Below are 24,666 nucleotides of genomic sequence, written 5' to 3'. Positions count from 1 at the left end.
GTGTTGGCATAGGCCGCAATAACGTTGTTGGGGTCACGGGAAATTATTTATGTTAATTTGGGGTCGCGAGACAAAAAAGTGGGGATCTACCAGCGAATCTACTTCATACTTACAAAACTGTTGTTGCTGTCAAACTTGACCAGCTAGCAAGACGTACACCGTCACACTGCTGCTGGACAAAGGTAGCTTATTGGCACGCCTCTAATAAGCAGGTATCAGCAGGCAGCACGGGATGTCCACTTGAAAGTCTCCCTTTTTGGAATTTTAAGAAGATTAGTGAAAATAGCGTATATCTTGCTAACTACATGACTCACCCAAGCCTACTCAAGAGTATCAGTTGGGAGCAGCTATTTATCAACTTTTAATGAGACACCAACTGCACCACTGCCTGCATCTTTGACTAACTCGTCTAGTGCTAAGGAGTCGACTGTTACACAGACGCGAAGAGAGTATTTTCCATCCAGTAGGTGGCAGCAGAGCTGCACGATATAGAGAAAAGCAGCAAAAGATTGGTCTTCTTCTCTGGTTGTAGTTCTGCTGTCAGACTGGCTGATCACAACGAAACGTGCTAGCTAGTGTTTTGAGACAGAGCAAGGCCCGGATTAATAAAAGTATAACGTATGTCTCACTTTCAAAATACAAAAACTATGTGCTGAAACTACATACTCCCACAAATGTACATGGGAGTAGACGATGACTGTGCAGGCTCAGTGTGAAAACGCTCCCCAAGATAGAAGGCTGCATTTTTGGTAAGTTCTCCTGGCATTAAGCCAACGTTTGCCAAGTAGCATACTTTCACTGTAGCTAATAGCTAGCTACGCATTTAGCCCTATCTTATTACGAGCTAACCAGTGCGATTGCACGGCGTTGTATTGCGTTGTATCTCTTGTGCAAGTGCAACTTGTCTAGCAAACCACCGTGGTTATTTTAATGAAAGGTAGCTAGCTAGCTCGTTAGCTGTCCAACTCTATACTAGCTCGGTAGCTAGCAACACGTATGTTGTTGTTGTTGTTGTTGTCGTCGTCTATTATTTTTCTTTATGTATGTATGGTGTGTCCACTGGCAATGGTTTTGTACATAGCTAGTATATTAAAACAACTTCCTGATTGCAAGTTGCGTCTCTGTAATTAATGTTTAAATCTCAACTGTAGCTAGCTAGTGGTCATGTTACCTTATTTAGTTTGTTGTGTAGATTTAAAGCGTTTTATTGTAAGTATTCACCTTACCTATACCTTTAATTTAATTTAGTTTAGTTTGCAGAATTAACATTTATTTGTTTTTCAGATGCCTGGATAGAGGATTGTATTGGCCCAAGGAGCATCACAGAGTCATTCTATTTTTTTCATCAAGACATAGAAAAGTCAATCACCCACACACATGAGTGCTGTTTTCCCCTTGCGCTGGGCAGAGCGCCATGCCTGACCGGGACAGCGCCTACCTGTCAGGCGGTGGTGGGAGCGGCGGTAGTGTGGGTGAGGAAGTGGGGCCTGGGTCTGGTTTAGGAGGGGGCACAGGAGAGGGCAGGGGGGGATCAGGGGGAGGGGGCAGTGGCTCTGGTTCTGGGGGTATGGGTGGAGGAGGGGCTCTGGGGAATGGGAACAGTTGTGGAGGGAGCGGAGGTGGGGGGCTAGGGTCAGGACCCGCCGTGGATGGGGTCTGTAGGGACTTTCTGCGGAACGTCTGCAAACGGGGCAAACGCTGCCGCTTCAGACACCCAGACTTCAACGAGGTGCCGGACCTAGGGGTGCAGAAGAACGAATTCATCTTTTGCCATGACCACCAGAACAAGGAGTGCGGACGGTCAAACTGCCGCTTTGTCCACGGCTCCAAGGAAGACGAAGACTACTACAAGAAGACAGGGGAGCTGCCCCTCAGGCTCAGGGGGAAAGTGGCTGCAGGACTGGGCCTATCCCCCATGGACCTCCCCCATAGCCGTGGGGAGGTCCCCATCTGTAGAGACTTCCTTAAGGGAGAGTGCCAGCGGGGAAACAAGTGCAAGTTCCGCCATGTCAAGAAGGACTATGAGTACGAGCCTGCTAGGGTGGGAGTTGGCGGTGTGATGGGTCCTGGGGCCAGTGGGATGGTGAATGCAGGTGGAGGGGTCGGTGTGGGGGGAGGAGGAGCCTGTGGGGGTATGGTTGGCCTGGTAGGGGGTGGAGGTGGTGGTAATATGATGGGAATGGGCTGTCCCAGCCTGGGTGGCTGCAGAGACCCAGGCATCTCAGGGGTTGGTGGAATCGGGGGAGTCGGGATGGGTGGATGCTTATCCATGAGTTCCTCAGGACAGCGTCGTTTTGACAGGGGCCCCTGCTCAGTTTATGACCCCCTGTTTGAGAGTGGGCTGTTTGAGACTGGGCCCCTGGAGGCCCCCGTGGAGCACACCACTCTGCAGCTGAAGAGGCGCAGGCTAGAGGGGCTTCGGCTGGCAGACGGGAGTGGCGGGGGTCACTATGAGCTAGGGATTCAGGCTACCCTCCCACCCCGTCCCCTGGAGTACCGGTTTCTGGAGGAGGAGAACACACTACTGAGAAGGAGAGTGGAGGAGCTGAAGAAGCAGGTCAGTGTGGTAGAGATGGAATTATAGAAAATAACTGTTTACACTGAGCATCGTAAGTACTTATTACTACGTAATAAAGTTCTCTCTCTTCCGTTGTCAGGTGTCAAACCTCATTGCCACCAATGAGGTCCTACTGGAGCAGAATGCCCAGTTTCGGAGCCAGGCCAAGGTGATGACCCTGTCCTCCACCCCAGCCCCCTCTGAGCAGAGCTTGGTGCCCCCTGTGGTAGGGGTGAGCTCCTACAACCACAGCATTGCTCAGACCCACACTACCCTAAGCGTTGCTGGGCTGCAGCCCAGACCCGTCACCCAGCAGGACCTGGTAGCCTCCACTGGTGCCCCTACAGCACCCCCTACCAACTCTGCCCCTCCCAGTGTACCTCCTCCCCACCTCAACCCAGAGATCACCCCACTCTCAGCCGCCCTCGTTCAGACCATCGCCCAGAGTATGGTTCCTCCCGTCTCCATGGCACCTGTGACTGTGTCCGTGGCACCGGTGGTAGTATCCATGTCGCAACCTCTGCCCGGCATCACCATGAGCCATGCCACCACCCCCATGGTGTCCTACCCCATCGCCAGTCAGAGCATGAGGATCACTACGCTGCCTCACTAAGTCACACCCTGCAGGACCATCACCATGGAGCCAGAGATGGGGAGGATACTCAGGATGCCTTTTGTTTGAGGCTGAGACTAACACTTAACATATAGTAGCAAAGAGACTCAGACTAGTAGATGGTGGGGTGACCGCTAATGCCTATACAGTATGGGCAGACTGAGGAAAGATTAACTGTAAACAGGACTCTCCAGCTCCATTCACTCCCTGCTCTGTGGCAGGATTACAAAGGCATATTTCCTCTGAGCTGACCTCTGGACTTGTTAAAGGTCTGTGTGCCATAAGGACTTCTTGAAACACAGGCACTAAAAATAGTGACAAACTTTGAAAATGTGTCACGAGGATATTCCTAGTGCTCTGAAACTTTTGAGTAAGGCCTGACATATCTTGAGATTGCCAGGAGATTTTGACTATGTTAGTTCAATCTTTCTGTTATATCTTTGTGGATTGCTCTTGTGTAATTAATGAGAATAACAACCACACAAAAATGAAGCTGTGTTTTGTTATTACATCAATATATTATTGTTTATTGATTGTTTTATGTACCATGGTCAAATGCCAATTGTCATTGTTTGATGCGTTGGTGTTAGGTATAATATCCCAGTGTAAACTGTGAACCCTCATACTCCACTACTGTATGATACCAAGGTAAGTCAATCTTGAAATAAGTGTAGTGCATAACTATTGTAGCCGCATGGAGACATCGTGATGATTGTGTGTTTACCAACTCTTTATCACATGGACGGGGAATAGTTAGGGTTTGTTTTTTTTAACAACTGAACATCCAAGGAAATGAACCCTGCTGCATTTGCTTTTGTCTACATGGAAACACCATGTGTAAACACAATAAGATCACTGTCTGCATCTACAGGTAGAATAATTATTCACGTGGCAAGGTAAACAAATGAAAACCTGAGTCTTGGTTCTGTACCAAAGCACAGGGTATATTGACCGCTCATATTGATCGCCCATGTTGATTTTGCGCAAACGCACTGGGTTTAGGGGTTTGTACAGATTGCGCACTCTGCAGGTTTAAAATAAACTTGAGCGCATGGGTTTTGTATTGAGGATGATGCCTGATTAGCCAACATAGGGAGTGATTCTAGGACAATTCGTTCTGAAAAAAATAGGCCTGCATCTCACATTGATTATTTGAGTATCTGCACGTCTCCTTTAGAGCATTGATGTATTTTTCCTCCCCCCACATCTGTTCCTGTCAGTCTCTAGATAGAACAGATGATTGTGGGTGGGTGGCATTTTTCACTGACGTTCTTCAACAAAGAATTCTTATAATAATGTCATGATAGTCTAGCCAAAACCGACTTTTAGTCTATTCGCGAGTAGTTCAGGTTGCCAATCGACTACTGCAAGTACGCTTGGCCAGGAATGAGTCAACTAGCCTACTGAAATGCGTCTTTTCTCTTCACTGGGCGTGTTTCAGTTCTGCTAACGGCACCGTGTCTAAACAGAGCAGAACAACTTACTTTTCCACATACGGAACGCATGGGGGGGAGCTGCTAACGTTTTCACTGCAGGCCCTAGCCGAACTTTTTTTGGGGAAAATATAGGCCTATGCTATGAAACCAGTTAATTGTTTATACGTGATGCCACGTTTTTGACAAACTTGGACACTACCCGAGACGAACTAGATTGGATGGATATTAGTCAGCGTAAAAACGCGCACCCTATAGCCTGCACTACACTACTTTCCTGAGTTATACGTATACAGGTTTCGTCTCTATTGTGAAGAAAATAAACTGAATTTGACTGGAATTTTTTCAACAAGCCGACGCCACGATGCAAAGTGAGGAATCGGGGCCGAGTGGATCCAAGGGCGAAAAGCATTCAAGCTTGGCCCAGTCCGAGAAGAATGCACCGAACTGCGACGAGAGTGAAATCCCCCAAGCCAAGGGGATTGACGCGGTGTCAGTTCTGTGGACTTTCGGGAAATGTCTTGGTGCGTTGCTGCCCGTGTACCTGGCTGGGTACTACCGTGTCAGCACCAGTTTGTTGGTGTTCGGGCTCATGGTTTATACGGGATGGAAACATTCGCGAGAAGCGAAGGAGGCGCGCTTACGGTCCGCCATCCACTTAATCAACAACGAGCAAGAATACACATCCATGAACATATTCAAAAATAAAAGAGATCTCCCTGCTTGGGTAAGGATAACATGAGATGGCATGAGCCAGTGTGTCTGTCTAGATAGTGTTGATATCTAACAACAACAACAACAACAACAACAACAACCCCATTCGTTAGGTCACAACGGTCTAGCCCATGTGTGATAAGTTCCACAAGATTTGTTCCACAATCTTGTCACGCACGCACCTGCAGTTTATTATATTGCTCTAAAGAGATGCGCAATCAGGTTGCACCTGAAAAATATATGAATTATTTCTGCTCATCATTATATTATAAATTATGATTTAGGAAATTATAGTAGGCCTAGGCCTAATTTCAATTGTGCAATAAATACGTCATTGCATGTATCTGCATGACAAAATGCATTGGCTTTGATCACATCTTTGTGTGGCTGGCTGCGTATCTGACCAATGTCATCCGAGCAGAGTGCATAATTGATCCTCACATCTATAGATCCCTGTGTATAGATCCCTGTGAGGTGACACTCAAAGGCCTACAGTTCATATTGACTACTAAAGCTACTTGCTACTAAAGCTTCATATAAAAGCCCTTTGTGGTCTTTGGGATACACTGATTTAGTTTTCTCTCTCTCTAGCTCTCTCCTTCCTCTCTCTTTATCATTTGTCAGCCTCTCCTGCTGCTTCTATATAAGGCAATTCTCGATATCTTATTTCATGGGGAATAAAAAGGGCAAGGGGCGTTACTGAGAGAGAGAGAGAGAGAGAGAGAGAGAGAATGCATCCATTTCAAAATAGCCTAATAGATAAGGGGCTGAAACAAGCCAAGCTGTTTTTACTGATCACAAGCATGCAAAACCTTTGGCTCTGAGTCTGTTTAGGTGAAGAACATGGTCTGTTTACATTATACAATGGAGTTTTGTAAAGTGCCAAAAAATCACAGAGAAGTGCCTCTCTGCCTTACCCACTTCCTGCCCCACTGATGCTCAACAGTTTCCGTTTGGCACTCATATAGCCTACGCCACACAATACCAGACACACTGGAAAATGCTAGTTGTCGGCTGTACGAGTGTGATGAGTGAACTTCTCTCTGGTACTATTTGGAGCTGATCTATTCTAATTCCTTACAGGTTAACTTCCCAGATGTGGAGAAGGTGGAATGGCTGAATAAGGTACTGCCTCACCCTGCTTTGCTTTTTCTCTGACATCCTCTCCACCCACACACGGCTGCCCCTTTAAAGCAAAACCCTGTTCATCATCCTCCTATTAAACCCACAGTAAACACACTATCCCCTGAGTCCCAGCTGTTGCGTTGACGGATGATTGGTGGGGTATGGTGAGATGGCCGACTGGTGTGTTACAGCTCAGACCCTCCTCCACTGCTGTAGCCACTGTGTCTGGGCTCCAGCCGGGCTCTCTCCTCTCCTGCTGCAGAGAGCAGGCCCAGAGCCAGGCCCAGAGCCAGGCCACTCTGTCAACCTTTCCATATTAGCCCTGTCTGACTCACAGGAAAGGGGAGGGGCAAGCCAAACCCCTTAAATCCAATCAAAATGCAACAATAGTCCCCCCCCCTCATTCAGCCCAGTCAGCCAGGCCTGCGTTCCTAGAATAGAACTCCTCGGCCAAGACTGAAATTATGATATTGGCTACAATAGGAACACGAGGTTGGAATGCTGCAATCTTAAACAAAGCTGGGATTTGATTTTGGTTCCTGGAGGGGGGATCAGCAGACTCTAATGTCCATGTCATCTATGCTTCATCACCCTGAGGAGCTGGCTGCTGCTGGTGACTCACTCTCTAGGTTAGCCAAACTTGGCCTAGCTGTGGTTTCTCTCTACAACAGTGTCACACAACTACTATACATACCCACTGCCGGGCCAACTTGTTCTGCTTTTAGATAAACATGAAACCCCCGCAGCATTTCACAGAGATCAAATGGGTTTCTATAGGAACCATATTGTGTAAACAGTGCCTGCATAGTCTAAACAGATGCATAGCAATGGGTGTCCATGAGTCTTAAGCATGTACATCTCTGTCTCTTTCATCATGGGAAAGACAGGTGTGTGTATTGCAGACTAAAACAGCTGAAGTTAACTGATATGTACATACCATAGTGCGTTTTCACTCACCATACATACAACAAAACGGCACTAGTTGACCTCAGGCATTAGAAGTTGGGACTGTAACTAAAGAATATGGTTACAGTAGGAGCTATTTTTTGCCTCTCTGCAATCTTTGCGTTTCCCTTAATTGTTTGAATTGCTGTAAAGTGTTTGTTTGATTGTAGTCTCTTTCCACAGCCGGGGTGCATTTCGTAAACCTATGAGTGTGGTATGTGAGACTACACAGACTATAGCCATCACTGCTCTTGTCCCTACTGTCCAGGTGCTGCAACAGGTGTGGCCCTTCGTGGGCCAGTACCTGGAGAAGCTTCTAGTGGAGACCATCGCCCCCTCCATCAGGTCCTCCAGCTCCCACCTCCAGACCCTCAGCTTCACCAAGGTGGACTTTGGGGACAAGGTGAGGCCTTAGACTACACACCCCATCCGCACACAGCTACAGGCTTTACTGTGTATTCAGCAGTGCTCTGTCTTCTTTATATTTACTTCACAGTGGACGTCTGTGTCTGTGTCTGTGTCTGTGTCTGTGTCTGTGTCTGTGTGCGCTCTGTAGGCCATGAAGGTTGTTGGGGTCAAAGCGCACACAGAGAACGACAGAGGACAAGTCCTGCTGGATCTGTACATCAGGTGAACTTTCACCCTTTCATGTTTAACATTCCTCTGTCACTCTTCCTCACCCCTCCAAAAATTAAACACACACGGCCATTTAACTTCATTTCCATTGGTCAGAGATACAAGATCTCCATACAGTATCATGATACAGTTGGTGTCATTCTTCTCCTCCTTTCCCATGCAGCTATGTGGGCAATGTAGAGATCAACGTGGAGGTGAAGAGGTATTTCTGCAAAGCAGGAGTCAAAGGAATACAGGTGTGTTTTAACAGAGAAGTCAGTGTGCAAGATATGGTTGTGGGATGTTAGAGCGAGACAAAAGAAGCATTCACTGTGGAGTGTGAGAGAGAAAGAGTTTACAGTTTGGCTCATTGTTTCAGTCAGTTGAGCTCATTGTTTCAGCGTTCATGCAGTCCTTCTCACTTCTCTCTCCATTCAGTTGCATGGGATGATGCGGGTGATTCTGGAGCCTCTGATTGGAGATGTGCCCATTGTGGGCGCGGTCACCATGTTCTTCATCCGCAGGCCGGTGGGTAGCTCTTTCCTGTCCCCCACACATCCTTGCGTCCGTCCTTCTCTCCCTTCATGTCCCTAGTCCTCCCACACTCTACCATCTTCCACTCCTCCATACATCCACTGTTGGTGTGTCAATAAACGTTGTATTGTGCGATCCTCCTCATAATATCATGTCCTAAGCCACAACTTTTGTTCCCCTGCTTTGCTCCCAACCCCCCAAACCCTGTCGGATAGAAACTGGACATCAACTGGACAGGACTGACCAACTTGTTAGACATTCCTGGCCTTAAGTGAGTAGAGCTGCCTCTGTCTGTTACCAGTGCTCCATAATGTGGGTAATAGTACATGTAACATGTACGTGTATAACACTTTATAACATTTTGTTATACAAAATGAAATGATGCTATGCATACTACGCTATGCCATGATACCAGGCTGCACTATGCTATACTAAAGTATGTCTGTTAATGTTTACATACATGGTTGCATCTATGTCAGCAGTCCAGTAGTCACCCCTCTCTCCTCTCTCCTCTCTCTCTCTCCTCTCTCCTCTCTCCTCTCTCTCTCTCAGTGTGATGTCTGACTCCATGATAATGGACGCCATCGCCTCCTTCCTGGTCCTGCCCAACCGCCTGACTGTTCCTCTGGTAGCAGACCTGCACGTGGCCCAGCTGCGCTGTCCTCTACCCAGGGTGGGACCACACACTCACCATGCACACTCTCACGATCTCAAACACAAACTGACAAACATGCAGGATTAGCATTCTATTGACTTATACACACATACTGTTTTACACACAATGGAGCTTTATCTCTCTCTCTTTCTCCCTCCCTCCCTCCCCTCTGTCTCAGGGTGTGGTGCGTATCCACCTCCTGGAGGCTGATGACCTAGCAGCCAAGGATAACTACATTAAGGGGGTGATAGCTGGGATGTCCGACCCGTACGCCATATTAAGGGTGGGGCCTCAGACCTTCACTTCCCACCATGTGGACAACACCGTCTGTCCAAAGTGGGGTGAGATGTATGAGGTGAGTATAGGCAGGACATGTATTATTAGGGGCCATTGTGTTGGTGCTACCCCATTAACACACCCAGGGATTGTTTCACAGCCATACGTGGTGGTGGTGTTGTTGTTCTTGTCGTTGTTGTCGTCGTTGTCGTCTCCACACTGTGTGTCTCCGCCTGTGTGTCAGTGCTCATGGCCCTGTGTGTGTCCGTGTGTATCAGGTCATAGTCCATGAAGTGCCTGGTCAGGAGTTGGAAGTGGAGGTGTATGACAAAGACACAGACCAGGATGACTTCCTGGGCAGGTACATCTCCATGTGTCTCTGTTGTTCCTGTACATGTCAGAATGTCACCTCTCACCTTTCACCTTTCATAGACTTGGTATTCGTTCCCTTGATACTACAGGATCTGTCTGTCAACTTCCTTCTCAGCGTCTCAATCTCCGCCCATTTTTCAGTTTGGCAATTTGTCTTAATCTCTCTTTCTCCTTCTCTCTCCCTTTCTCTCTCCCTTTCTCTCTCCCTTTCTCTCTCTCTGTCTCTCTTTATATCCTCCCCCTAGGACCAAAATGGATTTGGGTGTAGTGAAGAAGTCCAAAGTGGTTGATGAAGTGAGTCATTCTAACCATCAAAGGCCTTGATGACCTAAAAAAAGGTCATGTTTTGCCTGCAGCCCTGCACAGAATGTCATTGTTTTTACTGTGTTTACGTGCTGTGTTTCCCAGTGGTTCACTCTGAAAGACACCCGCTCAGGACGAGTCCATCTCAAACTGGAGTGGTTGGCCTTGCTGCCCAACACGGATCGACTGGAGCAGGTCTGTGTTCTTACCCTCACTTTGATACTCTGCCTATTAGCTAATGATTCACGCGTATATAAAAGAAGGTTCCATACCCTACAACGGGGATTACTGTGTACACTGGCAGTGAGCCGTAATGAAAGAATGTGCGAGAAAAAAAAGAAATGAGACCTTCTCCACTCCTCCCCCAGGTTCTTCAGAGAAACACGGGCGTGACTGTGTCAAGTAAGAGCGCAGACCCCCCCTCTGCAGCCATCTTGGCAGTTTATCTGGACAAGGCTGAAGCTCTTCCCGTGAGTCATGCCTCCTCTCCCCCTGCTCCCTTCTCTCAGCCCAAAGCTGGCTTCCTGTCTGTGGCTCTGCTGAGAAAGTTGTTCTCTTCCCCTCTGCCCCTGTTCACTCTCCTCTACTGGTGTCAGACAAATGGATAAGTGTTAGAATTAGCTTCATCTGGCTTTTAGGTAGGCTAGATGGAGTTTCTGCATTGTTGCTTGTATCTCTCCATTTCTTTTCGGTCCATAAATGGAACCGAATGAGGGCTGAAGGGAGGGGCAACTCTCTGGAATGAAAAACAGTCTTAATGGTGTTTATGGTTTGTTTTCTGCTTCCTGAAACGGTTTGGCACTCAACTCTGTTGTTTCCTCTTTGTGCCAAGTGTCCTTTGTTTCTTTGTGCTGTTGCTATGCAACACTATAATGCTATGCATTTATGTGTGTTTCAGATGAAGAAGGGCAATACAGAGCCAAGTCCTATGGTGCAGTTGTCTGTGCAGGACATTACACGAGAAAGTAGGGTAAGACTTACAGTACTGGGTTCCTGCTGGGACCATATATACTGAAAAATGTATGCACTCACTGCAATGTAAGTCGCTTTGGATAAAAGCGTCAGCTAAATGGCATATATTACAGGGTAGCTCATCATACAGATCACTAGCATTGAATCTCCCTCTTCTGTCAAACCCCCACTTCACACACTTTCTCTCTCTCTCTCTCTCTCTCTCTCTTTCTTTATTTCTTTATTTCTTTCTTTCTTTCTTTCTTTCTTTCTTTCTGTCTTTCTTTCTTCATGCACCACTCAGGTATGTTATACGACCATCAACCCAGAGTGGGAGGATGCCTTTACCTTCTTCATACAGGATCCATGCAAACAGGAAATAGACATTCAGGTAACATTGTCTTACAGCTAAATATCCAAACATAACATGGATCATGTTGTGTACCCATTAGTAATGTTTAGTCATGTTTACGGTGGATGCTGTCGATACGATCAGTGTTTTCCTCACAGAGGTCTTTTAAATGGTCGCTTTCTCTTTTCTCTCTGTATCCTTCTTTTTACATGCTCATCATCCGGCGTTCTCTCTCAGGTGAAGGACAACGACCGTGTGCAGACTCTGGGTACCCTGTCCATCCCTCTCTCCAAACTGCTCACCAGTCCTAATCTGTCTCTGGACCAGTGGTTCCAGCTAGACGAGTCTGGACCGGCCAGCCGCATATACATCAACACAGTACTCAGGGTAAGCCCAGTTTTCCACGTAAACTAAAAGACTGTTTGTTTATGCATGCCCATTGTTATTATATAAGTAGTATCTCTCACACGTGCACGCTCCCCGTCTCTCTTTCTCTTTCTCTTAGGTGTTGTGGTTAGATGAGGAGAGCGCTCTCTCCACAGAAGCAACTAACCTTTCAGCTGGACTCTCAAAGATGCGACCCCAGCAGACCACCCCTGACCCCAGCTTTGCCACTGAGGTAAAGCAAGTCGTGTCTTTAATCACATATCTTGTTCGCGCATGGAGAACTTAATGATTTGAAATAATCGTAATGCCATTACTGTACAAGCTGCTGTTTTGTTTTTGTTTTTAGGGGGTATTGAGAATTCACCTGCTTGCTGGTCAAAATCTCATCCCCAAAGACAACTTGATGGGGGGTATGGTGAAAGGCAAGAGTGACCCCTACGTTGTGATCAACATCGGGGGCATGACCTTCAATAGTCAGGTCATCAAGGCGAACCTTAACCCCACCTGGAACGAGATGTATGAGGTACAGGATGACGCATATATGGCGATGGTTGTACGGGCCGCTAAGATCTGTTAGCATATTAGGTTAGTCAATTAGGTCAGTCGTGAAATAGATTAGCTTAATGCTATTATTTTTCATTTCAACTCAGAAAACGTCAACAAAATGAATAAGACCATTGTTCGCAATTATGCCTCTGTAAAGTAGTCATGGGATTACTTCTGCTATCAACTGTTGGAACAAAGTAACTCATTATATCAAATAACCTGTTACAATACTGTATGATCATATTGAGTACGACCTTTGTATGAAAGTCCTTGTTTGGTTCTGTTCCAGGTGGTGCTGACCCAGCTGCATGGACAGGAGGTGCAAGTAGAGCTGTTTGACAAGGACATGGACATGAAGGATGACTTCATGGGCAGGTACGGTACAGTACAGTCTGTTCTCCCTGGGAGCTACAGTAATGTGAACAGCAGATATTGGAGCTGGATCAGACGTGTGTGGTGTCTTTGCGCCCCCTAGTGTAGGGGACCTGCAACTACCTCCACTGCTCTGTTTTTGCGCAGTGATACAATTGATATAACTATTGTAATAACAACAAAACGGTATACCTCAGGAGCAGGGGAGGCTGGTGGAGGTAGAAATCGGAGGACGTATGAAGGGATTGAACAAAGTCATGGTACTGTTGTTTGGGTTCTGATCTCATTTAAGTTGTATGTGATGTTACAGGTTGAAGATCAGTCTGAAGGACATCATCTCTTCTCAGTACACGGACCAGGTTAGACCTGCCTGCATGAGTTACTATGACAAACATCTACTTGTCCTTAAGACTGTCACAAAGCACTGTATTCTGACCAAAGAAATTATTTCACTTAATCAATGAATTACCGTCATTTGTAAACTTAACATTATTCAACAATAATGTCTCATTGTTGCCCTGTTATAGCGGTGTACTGTGTTTTGTGTATTTCACAGTGGTACACTCTGAATGATGTCAAGTCTGGTCGTGTTCACCTGGTACTGGAGTGGGTATCAACAGTATCAGAACCAGACAGACTGGATCAGGTCAGTACAGTTCTCCAGACTGGAGGCTGAGTGTTAAAAGACTATTGTTTATTGTGTGATACAGTCCCCCTGACTGGTCCAATATCTGCAGTATCTGCTGTTCACATTACTGTAGCTCCCAGAAAGAACTGACTGTAGTCCCCCTGACTGTGTCTTCAGGTCCTGAAATTCCACTCCAGGCAGTCCTACCAGAACAAGGCTGTTCCCTCTGTGGCCCTGCTGTTTGTGTATGTGGAGAGAGCGGACGGCCTACCAGTGAGTCTCTGAATATCCTGCCTCTTTCTGAGGCTGTGGCTCAGGATTTGTGTTGACAATGATGTTATGCCTGTTGCGTTTTCTTAAAGGACAGACGCAATACTAGCGTATGTTTCTCTGCGCTCCCGTTGCTGTAAGTGGGTGTGTTCTTAATGTCTGTTCATTCTTGTGTGTTTGAAGCTGAAGAAGAGTGGCAAGGAGCCAAAGGTGGGAGCTGAGCTTGTTCTTGGGAAAACCTCCCAGAAAACTACGGTGAGTCATTGAAGCCTTAACTGTCAACTGTCATACTGGTTGGTACCTGCCAGCCCTGGTTTGTACATGGAGACTGACACCAAACATAGTCCCACATTTTTATCATTGACACTGATTTGACTTTATCGCTGACCTCTCATGTATGACCTCTCTTCTCCCCCTCTAAAGGTGTGTGACCGCTCCATTTCACCTCATTGGGACGAGGCTTACTCTTTCCTTGTTCGTGACCCCAGAGAAGAGATGTTGATTGTGAAGGTGAATTTGATGTTCGAAACAGACGTGAAACCTGTGGACAACACGTCTGTCTCTCTATCTATCTATCTATCTATCTATCCATCCACCAATCCATCCTTCCATCCACCAATCCATCCTTCCTTCCTTCTCTCTCTTACTTTAGCTGTCTCACTGCTGGAATTTGCCCATTGGATCCCTGGTGGTACCAGTCAGAGAGCTGCTGTCAGAACCAGATCTGGTCCTGGACCAGTGGCTGAGTCTGGATGGAGCCTCACCTGACAGTCAGATCCTACTGAGGGCTGAGCTCAAGGTGAGACACACACACACACACACACACACACACACACACACACACACACACAAAAGCACTCTCTTACTTAGTAGGAAGCACTTTTGAAAGGGTATCGATTCCCTGCATAATAATAATATTAGTATAATGTGATATTCTTAAGTAGGGCCCTTTTGATGTTGGCTAGTAACGTTATTATGTGATTATAAAGCTATTTCATGTATGCTTGCACTACAGATGCTGACCCCCAAGATGTGCAAGAGTGATGTGGATAAGGCAGACCCACCCACAGCCCCTGTCGGCTCCACCACCGCCACTGCTGAACACAGACTGGAGAGAGACACAGTCCAGAGGTGAGACACCTACGAGAACAAACCTGGGTGTGCTGACGCTGTCATTTACTGGACACTCACAATCACATCATCGTATGATTGACCCATCTATTTCCTCCCCTCGGCTATCTACATTCAGGTCTAGTTCAGTGGACACTCCTGTAGCTCCAGTCTCCAGCTTCCCCTCTGTCTCTGTATCTGAACAAGCTGAGGTGGTCCCTGAGGAGGTTAAAGAGGACCCCACCCCTATTGAAACACGACCCCCACACTCCAGCCCTGACCCCAGCTTCGGTAGTGAGGTGAGATATGCTGTTTGTTTGAGTGTCAGCCACATCATGCAGTTTTAAGGTATTTGATACCATACTCTGTGAGTTCTGTGTGTGTGAGTGTGAGTGTGTGTGTGTGTGTGTGTGTGTGTGTGTGTGTGTGTGTGTGTGTGTGTGTGAGTGTGAGTGTGAGTGTGAGTGTGAGTGTGAGTGTGTGTGTGCAGTCTTGTTGTTATTATTGTTTGTTCTGTAGGGGATGCTGAGAATCCACCTGCTGGAGGCCCAGAATCTGATCGCCAAGGACAACAAGATGGGGGGCATGGTGAAGGGGAAGAGCGACCCCTACGTCAAGATCAACATCGGGGACTTCAACTTTAAGAGTCATGTGGTTAAGGAGAACCTCAACCCCATCTGGAACGAGATGTATGAGGTAGGGAGGATATTGTAGTATATTGTTGTATTGAAAGTGTTTGTTTTGGGGACGCTTAGTGGCGTAGCACACTAATGCGCATACCACGTAATCGCAAGGTTCCTGGTTCGATTCCGACCCTCGACCTATCTTGCATGTCATCCCTCCTCTCTCTCCCATCCTTCCTGTCAATCTCTACTGTCTATCCCAATAAAGCAGAAATGCCCTAAAAACATATTTTTTTTTTAAAAGAAAGTGTTTGTTTTTGTAACCCTATCCTGTACCCACATTAACGTATGCACCATCAATACAATTACAACTTTTGTTTTCTCATGTACAAGAGACATAATTATATATATATATATATATTAATTTAAATTAAATCTATATTTTTTTGCCAGAAGGGTGTTCGCGCAAGAGGTCTATGTTGCATTGAGCCCGCCTACTGATGACTATTAAGACTTACTCATGTTTCGGAGTTTGTGCTGCTTTCTCCCAGGTGGTGTTGAGCCCACAGCCAGGACAGGAGGTGCAGGTGGAGCTGTATGATAAAGACATGGACAGGGATGACTTCCTGGGCAGGTGAGAGGAACTTCTGCAGTCCTGTGATGTCGTTCTAGTTCATCATCATATTGTTGCCTTAGTTTGGTGTTCTACAGGCGTAGTGTTTAACTTGTTCCCTGTTGTCTACAGGTTGAAAGTCAGCATGAGCGATATCATGCACTCCCAGTATACAGAGAATGTAAGGTTTGCATGTGTCCCTTTCCTAAAGTAATGACTGATGTTATATTTTTTATTAGTGAAATGCCCTAATATGTATATTACCTCTGTCACAGTGGTACACTCTGAATGATGTGAAGTCAGGCAGTGTTCACCTGGTACTGGAGTGGGTCCCAACAGTATCAGAACCAGACAGACTGGATCTGGTCAGTACAATGACAGACGTTCTCTAATTGTGTCATTTTTATTCTTACCTTTATCATTCCCTGCTTTGTTGTTTGTTCCCTCTCATTGTCATGTGACATTTTCCATCTCTGCATTTATTCTATCTCAATGTTATCCCATATCTTTAGTGATGCTGATTGATTGTAACATCCTGTTTTGAGGTTATTCGGATGTCTTCCCTTCCCCCAGGTGCTGCAGTTGCAGTCTCTGCAGTCCTACCAGAACAAGGCTGTTCCCTCTGCTGCTCTGCTGTTTGTCTTCATGGACAGAGCCCACTCACTTCCTGTGAGTCACCTTTAACCTTTCACCTCAGACTCAGATTCCCTGTTAACTCTTTAGCCCCAGCTTTGGGTTCTGGACTTGTTTTGCTGTTCTGTGCTCATATGGTTCATGCACTGACGTTGGTAGTTTGTTTCGCCTAGTTGCACACCATTAGGTTGCACACCATTTTGTGTCACTAGGTTACCTCAATGACTACTTGTTTAGAGGAAACTGTGATGTTCTGTGTGTATCTCTGTGTGTTCATGTTCTGTGTGTATCTCTGTGTGTTTTTCTAGCATAAGAAGAGTGGGAAAGAGCCTAAAGCTGGAGCTGAACTTGTTTTTGGCCAAACAACCTACAGAACCAAGGTGAGACACTATACTGTACATCCAGATGTTTCAGTCAGGACATGCACGTCGGTTTAACCATTTATTTTATGAAAATGGTAATGCGTTTAAGCATGGCCTAATTAGATGGCTCCGCTCTTTATAGCTCCCTGCCTGAATTTTAACAACATAAAATACAAATACCAATATGGCAGGGAGCCCATGACTTCTCAACCCCCCCCGTAGGTAGGCTAAATACAGAGCGACCGAGCAAGTGGAGGCTGGGGGCAGTGGGTGGAGGTTAGGGGTGGTGGGTGGAGGCTGGGGGCGGTGGATGGAGGCTGGGGGTGGTGGGTGGGACAACCAACAAGTATTACTCTGATAGCCAGTGATGTCACACTGTTTAACCATCGGGGAGTGTTTTAAGCCTCGTCTCTGAACAAGTAATGGATGTTTTGCATACATGTGAACCAGCTGTCCGGTCACCTGACGGACAGCTGAGCCGTTCGACTTAAAGTGCCCTGCCTGAACTAACGCAAGCTTCATAAACACATTCTTTAGGCCTAAAGCCTGGCAACAAACTACATATATGGTCTGGATTGTCAGTCACTTTTACCCATTATATCACATCTTTTCCATTGAGTTGAAATGTATGTCTCGTATTATGACCTGCGGTGAACTCATAGCTGTCTCTTTCTCTCTCTCCCTCTCTCCCTCTCTCTCTCTCTCTCTCTCTCTCAAGATGTGTGATCGCTCTACTTCACCTCAGTGGGGCGAGGGTTTTTACTTCCCTGTTCGTGATCCCAGAGAGGAGATGCTGATTGTGAAGGTGAGGGTTCAGTTTGGATTGATCTTATAAACATGAGCCGTAACGTCATGTCACTGTTAACATTGTGCCTATAATTACCACATCCAACTTCTATTTTTATATCTCCTTACTTTCTCTATATCCATCTGTCTATCTATAGCTCTCCAGTGGTTGGGACCAGGCTATGGGTTCCCTGGTTCTGCCCGTCAGAGAGCTGCTGTCAGAACCAGATCTGGTCCTGGACCAGTGGCTGAGTCTGGATGGAGCCTCACCTGACAGTCAGATCCTACTGAGGGCTGAGCTCAAGGTGAGACACACACACACACACACACACACACACACACAGACACACACACACACTCTTCTGTTTTTAGAACAGTGTTATTCTGTCTTTTCAGGCAAAGTGACGCACATAGGTAATGGCATATTTTTCATTTCCAGATCCTAAACTCAAAGATGACTGAGGGGGTGGAAGCACTAGAGAGCTCTGTCCCTGATCCAGAAACCATCACTCGTAGTGTTGAGGAGGATGAGCCTATCACTGCTGTTGAACAGTTAGTCAGTAAGGAGGACCAACACTATGAGGTGCCATCTGAGGAGTGAGTTAGAATTTGTGTGTGACTTGATACTCCAATTGTTATGAGTGTTGGTGTAAATGAGGAGTGAAACATGTCATTATGTATACCATCTGTGTGGGTTCTCAGGGCTGTTCCAGTCTCCAGCCACCTCTCTGAACCTGAACCTGAAGAAACAGAGGTGGTCTTCGAGGTCGCAGAAGAGGTCGCCAAAGAAGACCCAAGCCCTTCTGATGCAGTAGCCACACACATGACCCTTGACCCCAGCTATGGTGCTGAGGTGAGATACAGCGTGTTTACTTTGTGTTCATGATGTCAAACACGTTAAGACGATAGAGATTAACATCTACATACGTCATAAATGAGACCAAGATTGTCACCCGTTTTGTTTTGTTTTTACCAGCAGGTGGATGATCTAAGAGTGGATGAGATAGAGGAGCCTATGACCATCACCCAAAAGTCAGTCACAGCAGCCAATGAAGAGCCCCAAAACTGGCAGGTTCCAACAGAAGAGTGAGTTCCATATAGGCAACAGATGCAGAGAGGTTTTCACTGCTACACTGACTTTAAAGAGACATTCTTCAGTCTGATAAGGCTACCTTAACCTCATGCTATGATGTTGATTATACCTCTGTCCTGTGTGTTTATTCCTGTGTGGATGAGCTCAGGTCTGGTGTAGAGGACATTGCCAGAGCCACAGTGTGCAACCTTCCCTCTGTCCCTGTACCTGAGCAAGCTGAGATGGTCCCAGAGGAGGTTCAAGAGGACCCCACCCCTATTGAAACACGAACCCCACATACCAGCCCTGACCCCAGCTTTGGTAGTGAGGTGTGTTTAATGCTTGATCAATACAAATATATAGTCAATATGTCAAGACGTATTGTTTGTATTTCAGAATGCAAAGTCATGCAGAAGTTACAATGTTTGTTCTATAGGGGGTGCTAAGAATACACGTGCTGGAGGCCCAGAATCTGATCGCCAAGGACAACCTGATGGGGGGCATGGTGAAGGGGAAGAGTGACCCCTACGTCAAGATCAACATCGGAGGGGTCAAATTCAAGAGTCATGTGATCAAGGAGAATCTCAACCCCACCTGGAACGAGATGTATGAGGTATGGGGAATGAAACCTGTATGCTGTTTAACTGTGTGCCTACTGGAAATGAACAGCTAATACGGTACACTATGTTGGTGTGTAGTTGTTATGTTTGTGATTTTGTGTCCACTGTTTGTCCACTGTTTCCCTAGGTGGTTCTGAGTGGGCAGGCTGGACAGGAGATCCAGTTTGAGCTGTACGATAAGGATCTGGACTCTGATGACTTCTTGGGCAGGTGTGTGCCATGGCAGCTGTATACTTGTTAACATTGTTTAATCAGTAGCCTTATATGATATTCAAGATAAGATTGACTCTGTTGTGCACCTTGGTCCTCACGGTGGAATGTTCTTGAATAAATAAATACCATCATAATAATGACAGCAATGGTCACACAAATTCAATACAATATTGAATAGTTGCCAAAACATGCATTGTGTGCAGGTTTATGGTCAGGCTGAGTGATGTCATCAGATCCCAGTACACAGACCAGGTGAGTCAGCGTCTCATATTGGAAGTCTTGGCAAGTCTCTCCTGAACCTGTCTGAACCTGTCTGAACCAGTCTGAACCAGTCTGAACCTGTAGCATTCCCTTTTATTGCCAAGGCCCTCCTGTAGCTGCTCCCATGACTGCGGTCACAGAAACAAACAGCAAAGAGATTCTGATGTTGTCATGCTTTGTTTTCTGTGATTGTTTGATTGTCACAGTGGTACACTCTGAATGATGTCAAGTCTGGTCGTGTTCACCTGGTACTGGAGTGGGTACCGACGGTATCAGAACCCGCCAGACTGGATCAGGTCAGTACAGTGCGACACATTTTCCTTCCATGTAATTCTCATTCCATGTTTTTTTATTTTGTATTCTTCCCTCTCTTCATCAATCTCTCTCATTTATATGGTTCTTTATATAACCCATTTACTGTACCTCAATATTATCCTCAATCCCATTCCCACCATTACCCAGTATTATCCTCTCTCCCCTGTCTGCCTTAATAATCTCACAATTATGCTATGACGTAGTCCTAGGATTCTAAGAAAGCAGTTTCCACATTGAGAATGCTGTCCACTCAGATTCCATCGCTCCTATGAGGCACATGACAGATCACATTGTTGTCTCCTTGTAACTCTGAGCTTCCCTTCCCCCAGGTGCTGCAGTTGCAGTCTCTGCAGTCCTACCAGAACAAGGCTGTTCCCTCCGCTGCTCTGCTGTTTGTCTTCATGGACAGAGCCCACTCACTTCCCGTGAGTCACCTTTAACCTTTCACCCCAGACACAGTTACATTTAACATTTAAGTCATTTAGCAGATGCTTTTATGTAAAGCGACTTACAATAAGCACATTTTTCCAAGTAAGCGAATCAACTATACAACAGTCAGTCTGTTGCCATGGTCATGTTGCCATGATCTTGAGTGTTGTGTTTTAATGTTTGTTATGAAGTTGATCCACATTGAGGCTGTCATTTTGAGGCTGCGTAGACCTATGTAAACGTATATCAGTATAGACTACTCACAAGTCTGTATGTCAGTGATGGTTGATGTACGGTATATCTCAATAGATGTATATCAGCGGTTGTGCATTTGTTATTGCAGTTGAAGAAGAGTGGCAAGGAACCAAAAGCAGGAGCTGAGCTTGTTCTTGGAGAAGCAACCCATAGAACAAAGGTGAGACCATGGAAAGGTTTTTACACACAGTAGCTTATAGTATGTGAATAGAACTCTCTCTTTTTGATATTGTGTTCATAGAGCGATATATATACTGATATACATTAAGATCCCTTCTCCTCCTTTTCCCACCTCTCCTCTCTCTATAGGTGTGTGATCGCACCACCTCTCCTCATTGGGACGAGCCTTTCTACTTCCTGGTTAAAGACCCCAGACAAGAGATGCTTGTTGTCAAGGTGAGTGTCAAGGTTTAGAGAATATGTATGTTAACGTATGTTAGTAACAGATGGAGACATCATGAAAATGACATTTTCATAACAAAGATGTTATGTTTGGAAAATGTGTTTTAAACAAAGGGTCACAGATGAACATGCCAACATTATTCAGTGTATGCCACAAAGATGTATGATACATTCATTGTCCACTCACATGGAAACACATTTCACTTAGATCTGGACCTCACAAATATAGATATATTAGACAGTAAGACATGTACGGAGGGGTGTCTAATGTCAGTATCCTCTCTGTCCACATGCAGCTCTCCAGTGGTTGGGACCAGGCTATGGGTTCCCTGGTGGTACCAGTCAGAGGGCTGCTGTCAGAACCAAATCTGGTCCTGGACCAGTGGATGAATCTGGATGGAGCCTCACCTGACAGTCAGGTCCTACTGAGGGCTGAGCTCAAGGTGGGAGGACACACACACACACACACACACACACACACACACACACACACATTCTAATTCACACTCCACGTTAAATGTTATCTTGACACCTGCCACACTATTTGAATCTCTGATCTCGTAACAGACAATCTGTGTCACATTTACAGTGATTATCATGTAAGACCTAGTATGTTTCTTCATGAACAATGGGTTAAAGCTACATGTCTCGTTTTAACAGATTCTGAATTCCAAAATGGTGGACCTGATATCTCAGGGAACTCTGCCCTGCTCTGCCCCTGGCGGTGGGTCTGGGAACAGCGGGCAGGTGAAGCTGTCACTCTCTTATGGCTCAAAGGAGAGGAGACTCTCCATTACTGTCCACGCCTGCAGGTCTGTCTGATAACCCCACCATGTTACAAAGCATACAGACAGGCTCAGTAAAAATACTGACCCAACACCTCTCGCCTTACTAAATGAATACACATTTAATCCATCTGTGGTCTGTCTTTGTGTAGGGGTCTGGTGTCCTCCAGTAAAGACAGCCTTGACACCTATGTCTCCCTCATGCTATTGCCTGACAAAAGCAAGGCCACCAAGAAGAAGACAAGTGTCAAGAAGAGAGATCTCAACCCAGAGTACAATGAGAGGTGTGTGTGTGTGTGTGTGTGTGTGTGTGTGTGTGTGTGTGTGTGTACACCTCTGGCATGTACAGTAACAGTAGTGCTCTCCATGTCCCCCCCCCTAAGGTTTGATTTTGAGCTGTCCCTGGAAGATGCCAGGTACAGGCTTCTGAGTCTGTCAGTGAAGAACAACTCAGCCTCCTTCAGGAGCCGCGACCTCATTGGACAGGTCAGTCTGGGGTTACATCACGTCTGTCTGTACATTTTACCAACATTTGACAAGCAAACAGATTCAAATGATTGCATCTGATACTGATTGAAATATGGATACTGTAGATCAGTAGCTTTGAATTGTGAATTGTATAGATATAATGATATAATTGTGTTTTATAATTGTGTTCTTCAGGTACAGATAGAGCTGGCTCAGATTGACCTGGTCTCTGGGGTCACAGACTGGTGAGTAGTAGTGATACATTTTTTTAATTTTTTTAAATCAATTGTGTAAAAAGCCACATAAACTGAAATTTACTGTGCAGCAGTTTGTCCTATAACATTAAACATAGCAATGATGGATTATCTGATTTAAAAAGTGACTGACTGATTGAATTCCATGGCTTTCCTTCTCACTCACCCAGGTTTGACTTGAAAGAGGAGGCTGACTAGTGGAATAGTCACACCTGTCAAAGGTCACCTCTGTAGCCTAACTCACACTAATGCCTTCCCCTCCCACACACCCACCACTGTTGACGTCCTGCCCTGCAGATCACCTCTGTCTGTCACTCTATCTGTCTGTGAAAGTATACCACTATATCCACATGTCAATGTTATCATCTATCAATATTATCACCAAACACAGGGCAACATGTCAGATTGCCAGACGACCTGGATTGGAGCAGGAGAAAAGTCAGTATTAAATACAAAAGTATTATTTGAAGTTGATCTCTAGTATTGTAAGATTTATTAAGGCCATTCTGCATATATGGTCACAAATGTTACATGTTTGTAAGGTTACAGAGAATTATACCTGCTTATGAAGGTCACTAATGAAGTTTGTATAAATTAGTGAAGTTTGCATTTTAAGGATAACTAGTAAAGTCAACTAATAACCCTGACCCTTTTTAGGTTTGTTATATCTAGTGAATGTTATGAAGGCTCAATTAAGTTGATATAAGTTACTGTAAATATGAATGATACATGCACTTATCTTGTTGTGATGTCAGTGAGGAAGGAGTCAAGACAAATAAAGCACTCCTTAAACCAAGGAATTTTATTTTCCTTGTACTGAACCCGGAAGTGAATAGGGACCAGCTAACATGTTATCAGAGTGTTTACAAGTTGTTGAATGATAAAAGAAAACATTTTGGAAGATGTTATGGGATATTGTATGTTGTGGAATATTAAAGAATGTTAATCACGTGGAGAATATCTATGTTAAGGTATGTTAATAACAGATGGAGACGTCATGAAAAAGAAAAGATGCTATGTTTGGAAAATGTGTTTTAAACAAAGGGTCACAGATGAACATGCCAACATTATTCAGTGTATGTCACAAAAATAAGAAAAGCTGTGTCGTTCTTTTGCCTAGTTTTGTTTTGGGATTATACAGAGACCATGCATTGCTTTGTGCAGATCCCTTGTAAGCCAATTTAGTCACAGGGAAATATGGAAGCTAGCCAAACCAGCTTGGTAATATCATGTTATACACACACTATTAACAGTTATTCCTTTGATCCTGAAAAGAAACATCATAAATCTCTTTGGATTTTTATTTCCATTATCCATTGTTTCGTTGATGCCATCATGCACAATATGCTCCATTCCATTTTGTTCTACACACATCTAATGTTTTTGTTTGGCATGACCTGCCCTTGTGTTACAGTGCACCTGTTGTTGTTGTTAATGTTGTTTTAAATTCAATGCTTTGTTGCAGCTACATTGTTGTTGTTTTTTTAATTTTTCACAACAATGCATCTGTTGTTAGTTTTCTATGGTTTTATGGATGTGGAATGTTTTCTTTTTCTATTGTGGATTCAAAAGGAAAGAGTGCGTGCGTCCTCCCTAGCAGTCAAATAAACATGTTCGCACCTAGCGCGTGGTGTACGTGTGTCCTTTTCCTTGAATTTCCATGATTATTGTTTACCAACATGCCAGGGGAGGTTAGCTCAACAATCTGATCAGTATTGGCAACTGGTTCATCAACCATCATCACGACTAGGTGAAGCTTAGTCGATGGTTCTGCTTTGAATAATAATTGCATGAAAGTGGACACAAAGAAGAACTTT

The 24,666-nt window shown here is 45.3% G+C and overlaps 2 protein-coding genes across 3 annotated transcripts; both read left to right on the top strand.

Annotated features, from left to right (window-relative positions):
* Positions 1-559: 559 nt before the first annotated feature.
* Positions 560-4,165, top strand: zc3h10 (zinc finger CCCH-type containing 10). Its single transcript, XM_083667852.1, has 3 exons — positions 560-749; positions 1,285-2,557; positions 2,658-4,165. Exons 2-3 carry the CDS (start codon positions 1,415-1,417, stop codon positions 3,168-3,170), a joined length of 1,656 nt encoding a protein of 551 aa, XP_083523978.1. The 5' UTR covers positions 560-749; positions 1,285-1,414; the 3' UTR covers positions 3,171-4,165.
* Positions 4,166-4,671: 506 nt separating this feature from the next.
* Positions 4,672-24,473, top strand: LOC310803482 (extended synaptotagmin-1-like). Of its 2 annotated transcripts, XM_083668269.1 has the most exons (52): positions 4,672-5,330; positions 6,401-6,442; positions 7,656-7,790; positions 7,944-8,017; positions 8,187-8,259; positions 8,441-8,530; positions 8,752-8,807; positions 9,089-9,209; positions 9,370-9,546; positions 9,746-9,828; positions 10,085-10,133; positions 10,248-10,337; positions 10,511-10,612; positions 11,041-11,112; positions 11,398-11,484; positions 11,683-11,832; positions 11,951-12,064; positions 12,179-12,355; positions 12,668-12,753; positions 13,061-13,109; positions 13,307-13,396; positions 13,556-13,651; positions 13,832-13,903; positions 14,072-14,158; positions 14,301-14,447; positions 14,664-14,779; positions 14,898-15,057; positions 15,278-15,454; positions 15,933-16,015; positions 16,127-16,175; positions 16,270-16,359; positions 16,568-16,663; positions 16,936-17,007; positions 17,708-17,794; positions 17,934-18,080; positions 18,215-18,372; positions 18,478-18,628; positions 18,752-18,861; positions 19,017-19,176; positions 19,284-19,460; positions 19,595-19,677; positions 19,884-19,932; positions 20,148-20,237; positions 20,586-20,681; positions 21,029-21,100; positions 21,250-21,336; positions 21,639-21,785; positions 22,003-22,154; positions 22,280-22,411; positions 22,511-22,613; positions 22,791-22,840; positions 23,020-24,473. In XM_083668269.1, the coding sequence occupies exons 1-52, from the start codon at positions 4,968-4,970 to the stop codon at positions 23,045-23,047; spliced, it is 5,604 nt and encodes a 1,867-aa protein (XP_083524395.1). In that variant the 5' UTR covers positions 4,672-4,967; the 3' UTR covers positions 23,048-24,473. The 2 variants fall into 2 exon arrangements, with proteins under 2 accessions (XP_083524395.1, XP_083524396.1); XM_083668270.1 differs by lacking the exons at positions 13,556-13,651; positions 13,832-13,903; positions 14,072-14,158; ... (5 more) ...; positions 16,127-16,175; positions 16,270-16,359.
* Positions 24,474-24,666: the final 193 nt, after the last annotated feature.

The sequence above is a fragment of the Argentina silus genome (genome assembly GCF_951799395.1).
Source record: "Argentina silus genome assembly, chromosome: 4".
Lineage (NCBI taxonomy): Eukaryota > Metazoa > Chordata > Actinopteri > Argentiniformes > Argentinidae > Argentina > Argentina silus.
The sequence above is the reverse complement of the archived record's forward strand: the minus strand, read 5'-3'. Positions and strand labels throughout refer to the sequence as shown.

Bases quoted from the DNA above. Each gene is read 5' to 3' on its own strand.
- zc3h10 (XM_083667852.1), top strand. From the start codon at position 1,415: ATGCCTGACCGGGACAGCGCCTACCTGTCAGGCGGTGGTGGGAGCGGC. The intron at 2,558-2,657 runs GTCAGTGTGGTA...TTCCGTTGTCAG, and splicing joins TGGAGGAGCTGAAGAAGCAG to GTGTCAAACCTCATTGCCAC.
- LOC310803482 (XM_083668269.1), top strand. From the start codon at position 4,968: ATGCAAAGTGAGGAATCGGGGCCGAGTGGATCCAAGGGCGAAAAGCAT. The intron at 13,904-14,071 runs GTGAGTCATTGA...CCCCCTCTAAAG, and splicing joins AAACCTCCCAGAAAACTACG to GTGTGTGACCGCTCCATTTC. The intron at 18,373-18,477 runs GTGAGTTAGAAT...GTGGGTTCTCAG, and splicing joins TATGAGGTGCCATCTGAGGA to GGCTGTTCCAGTCTCCAGCC.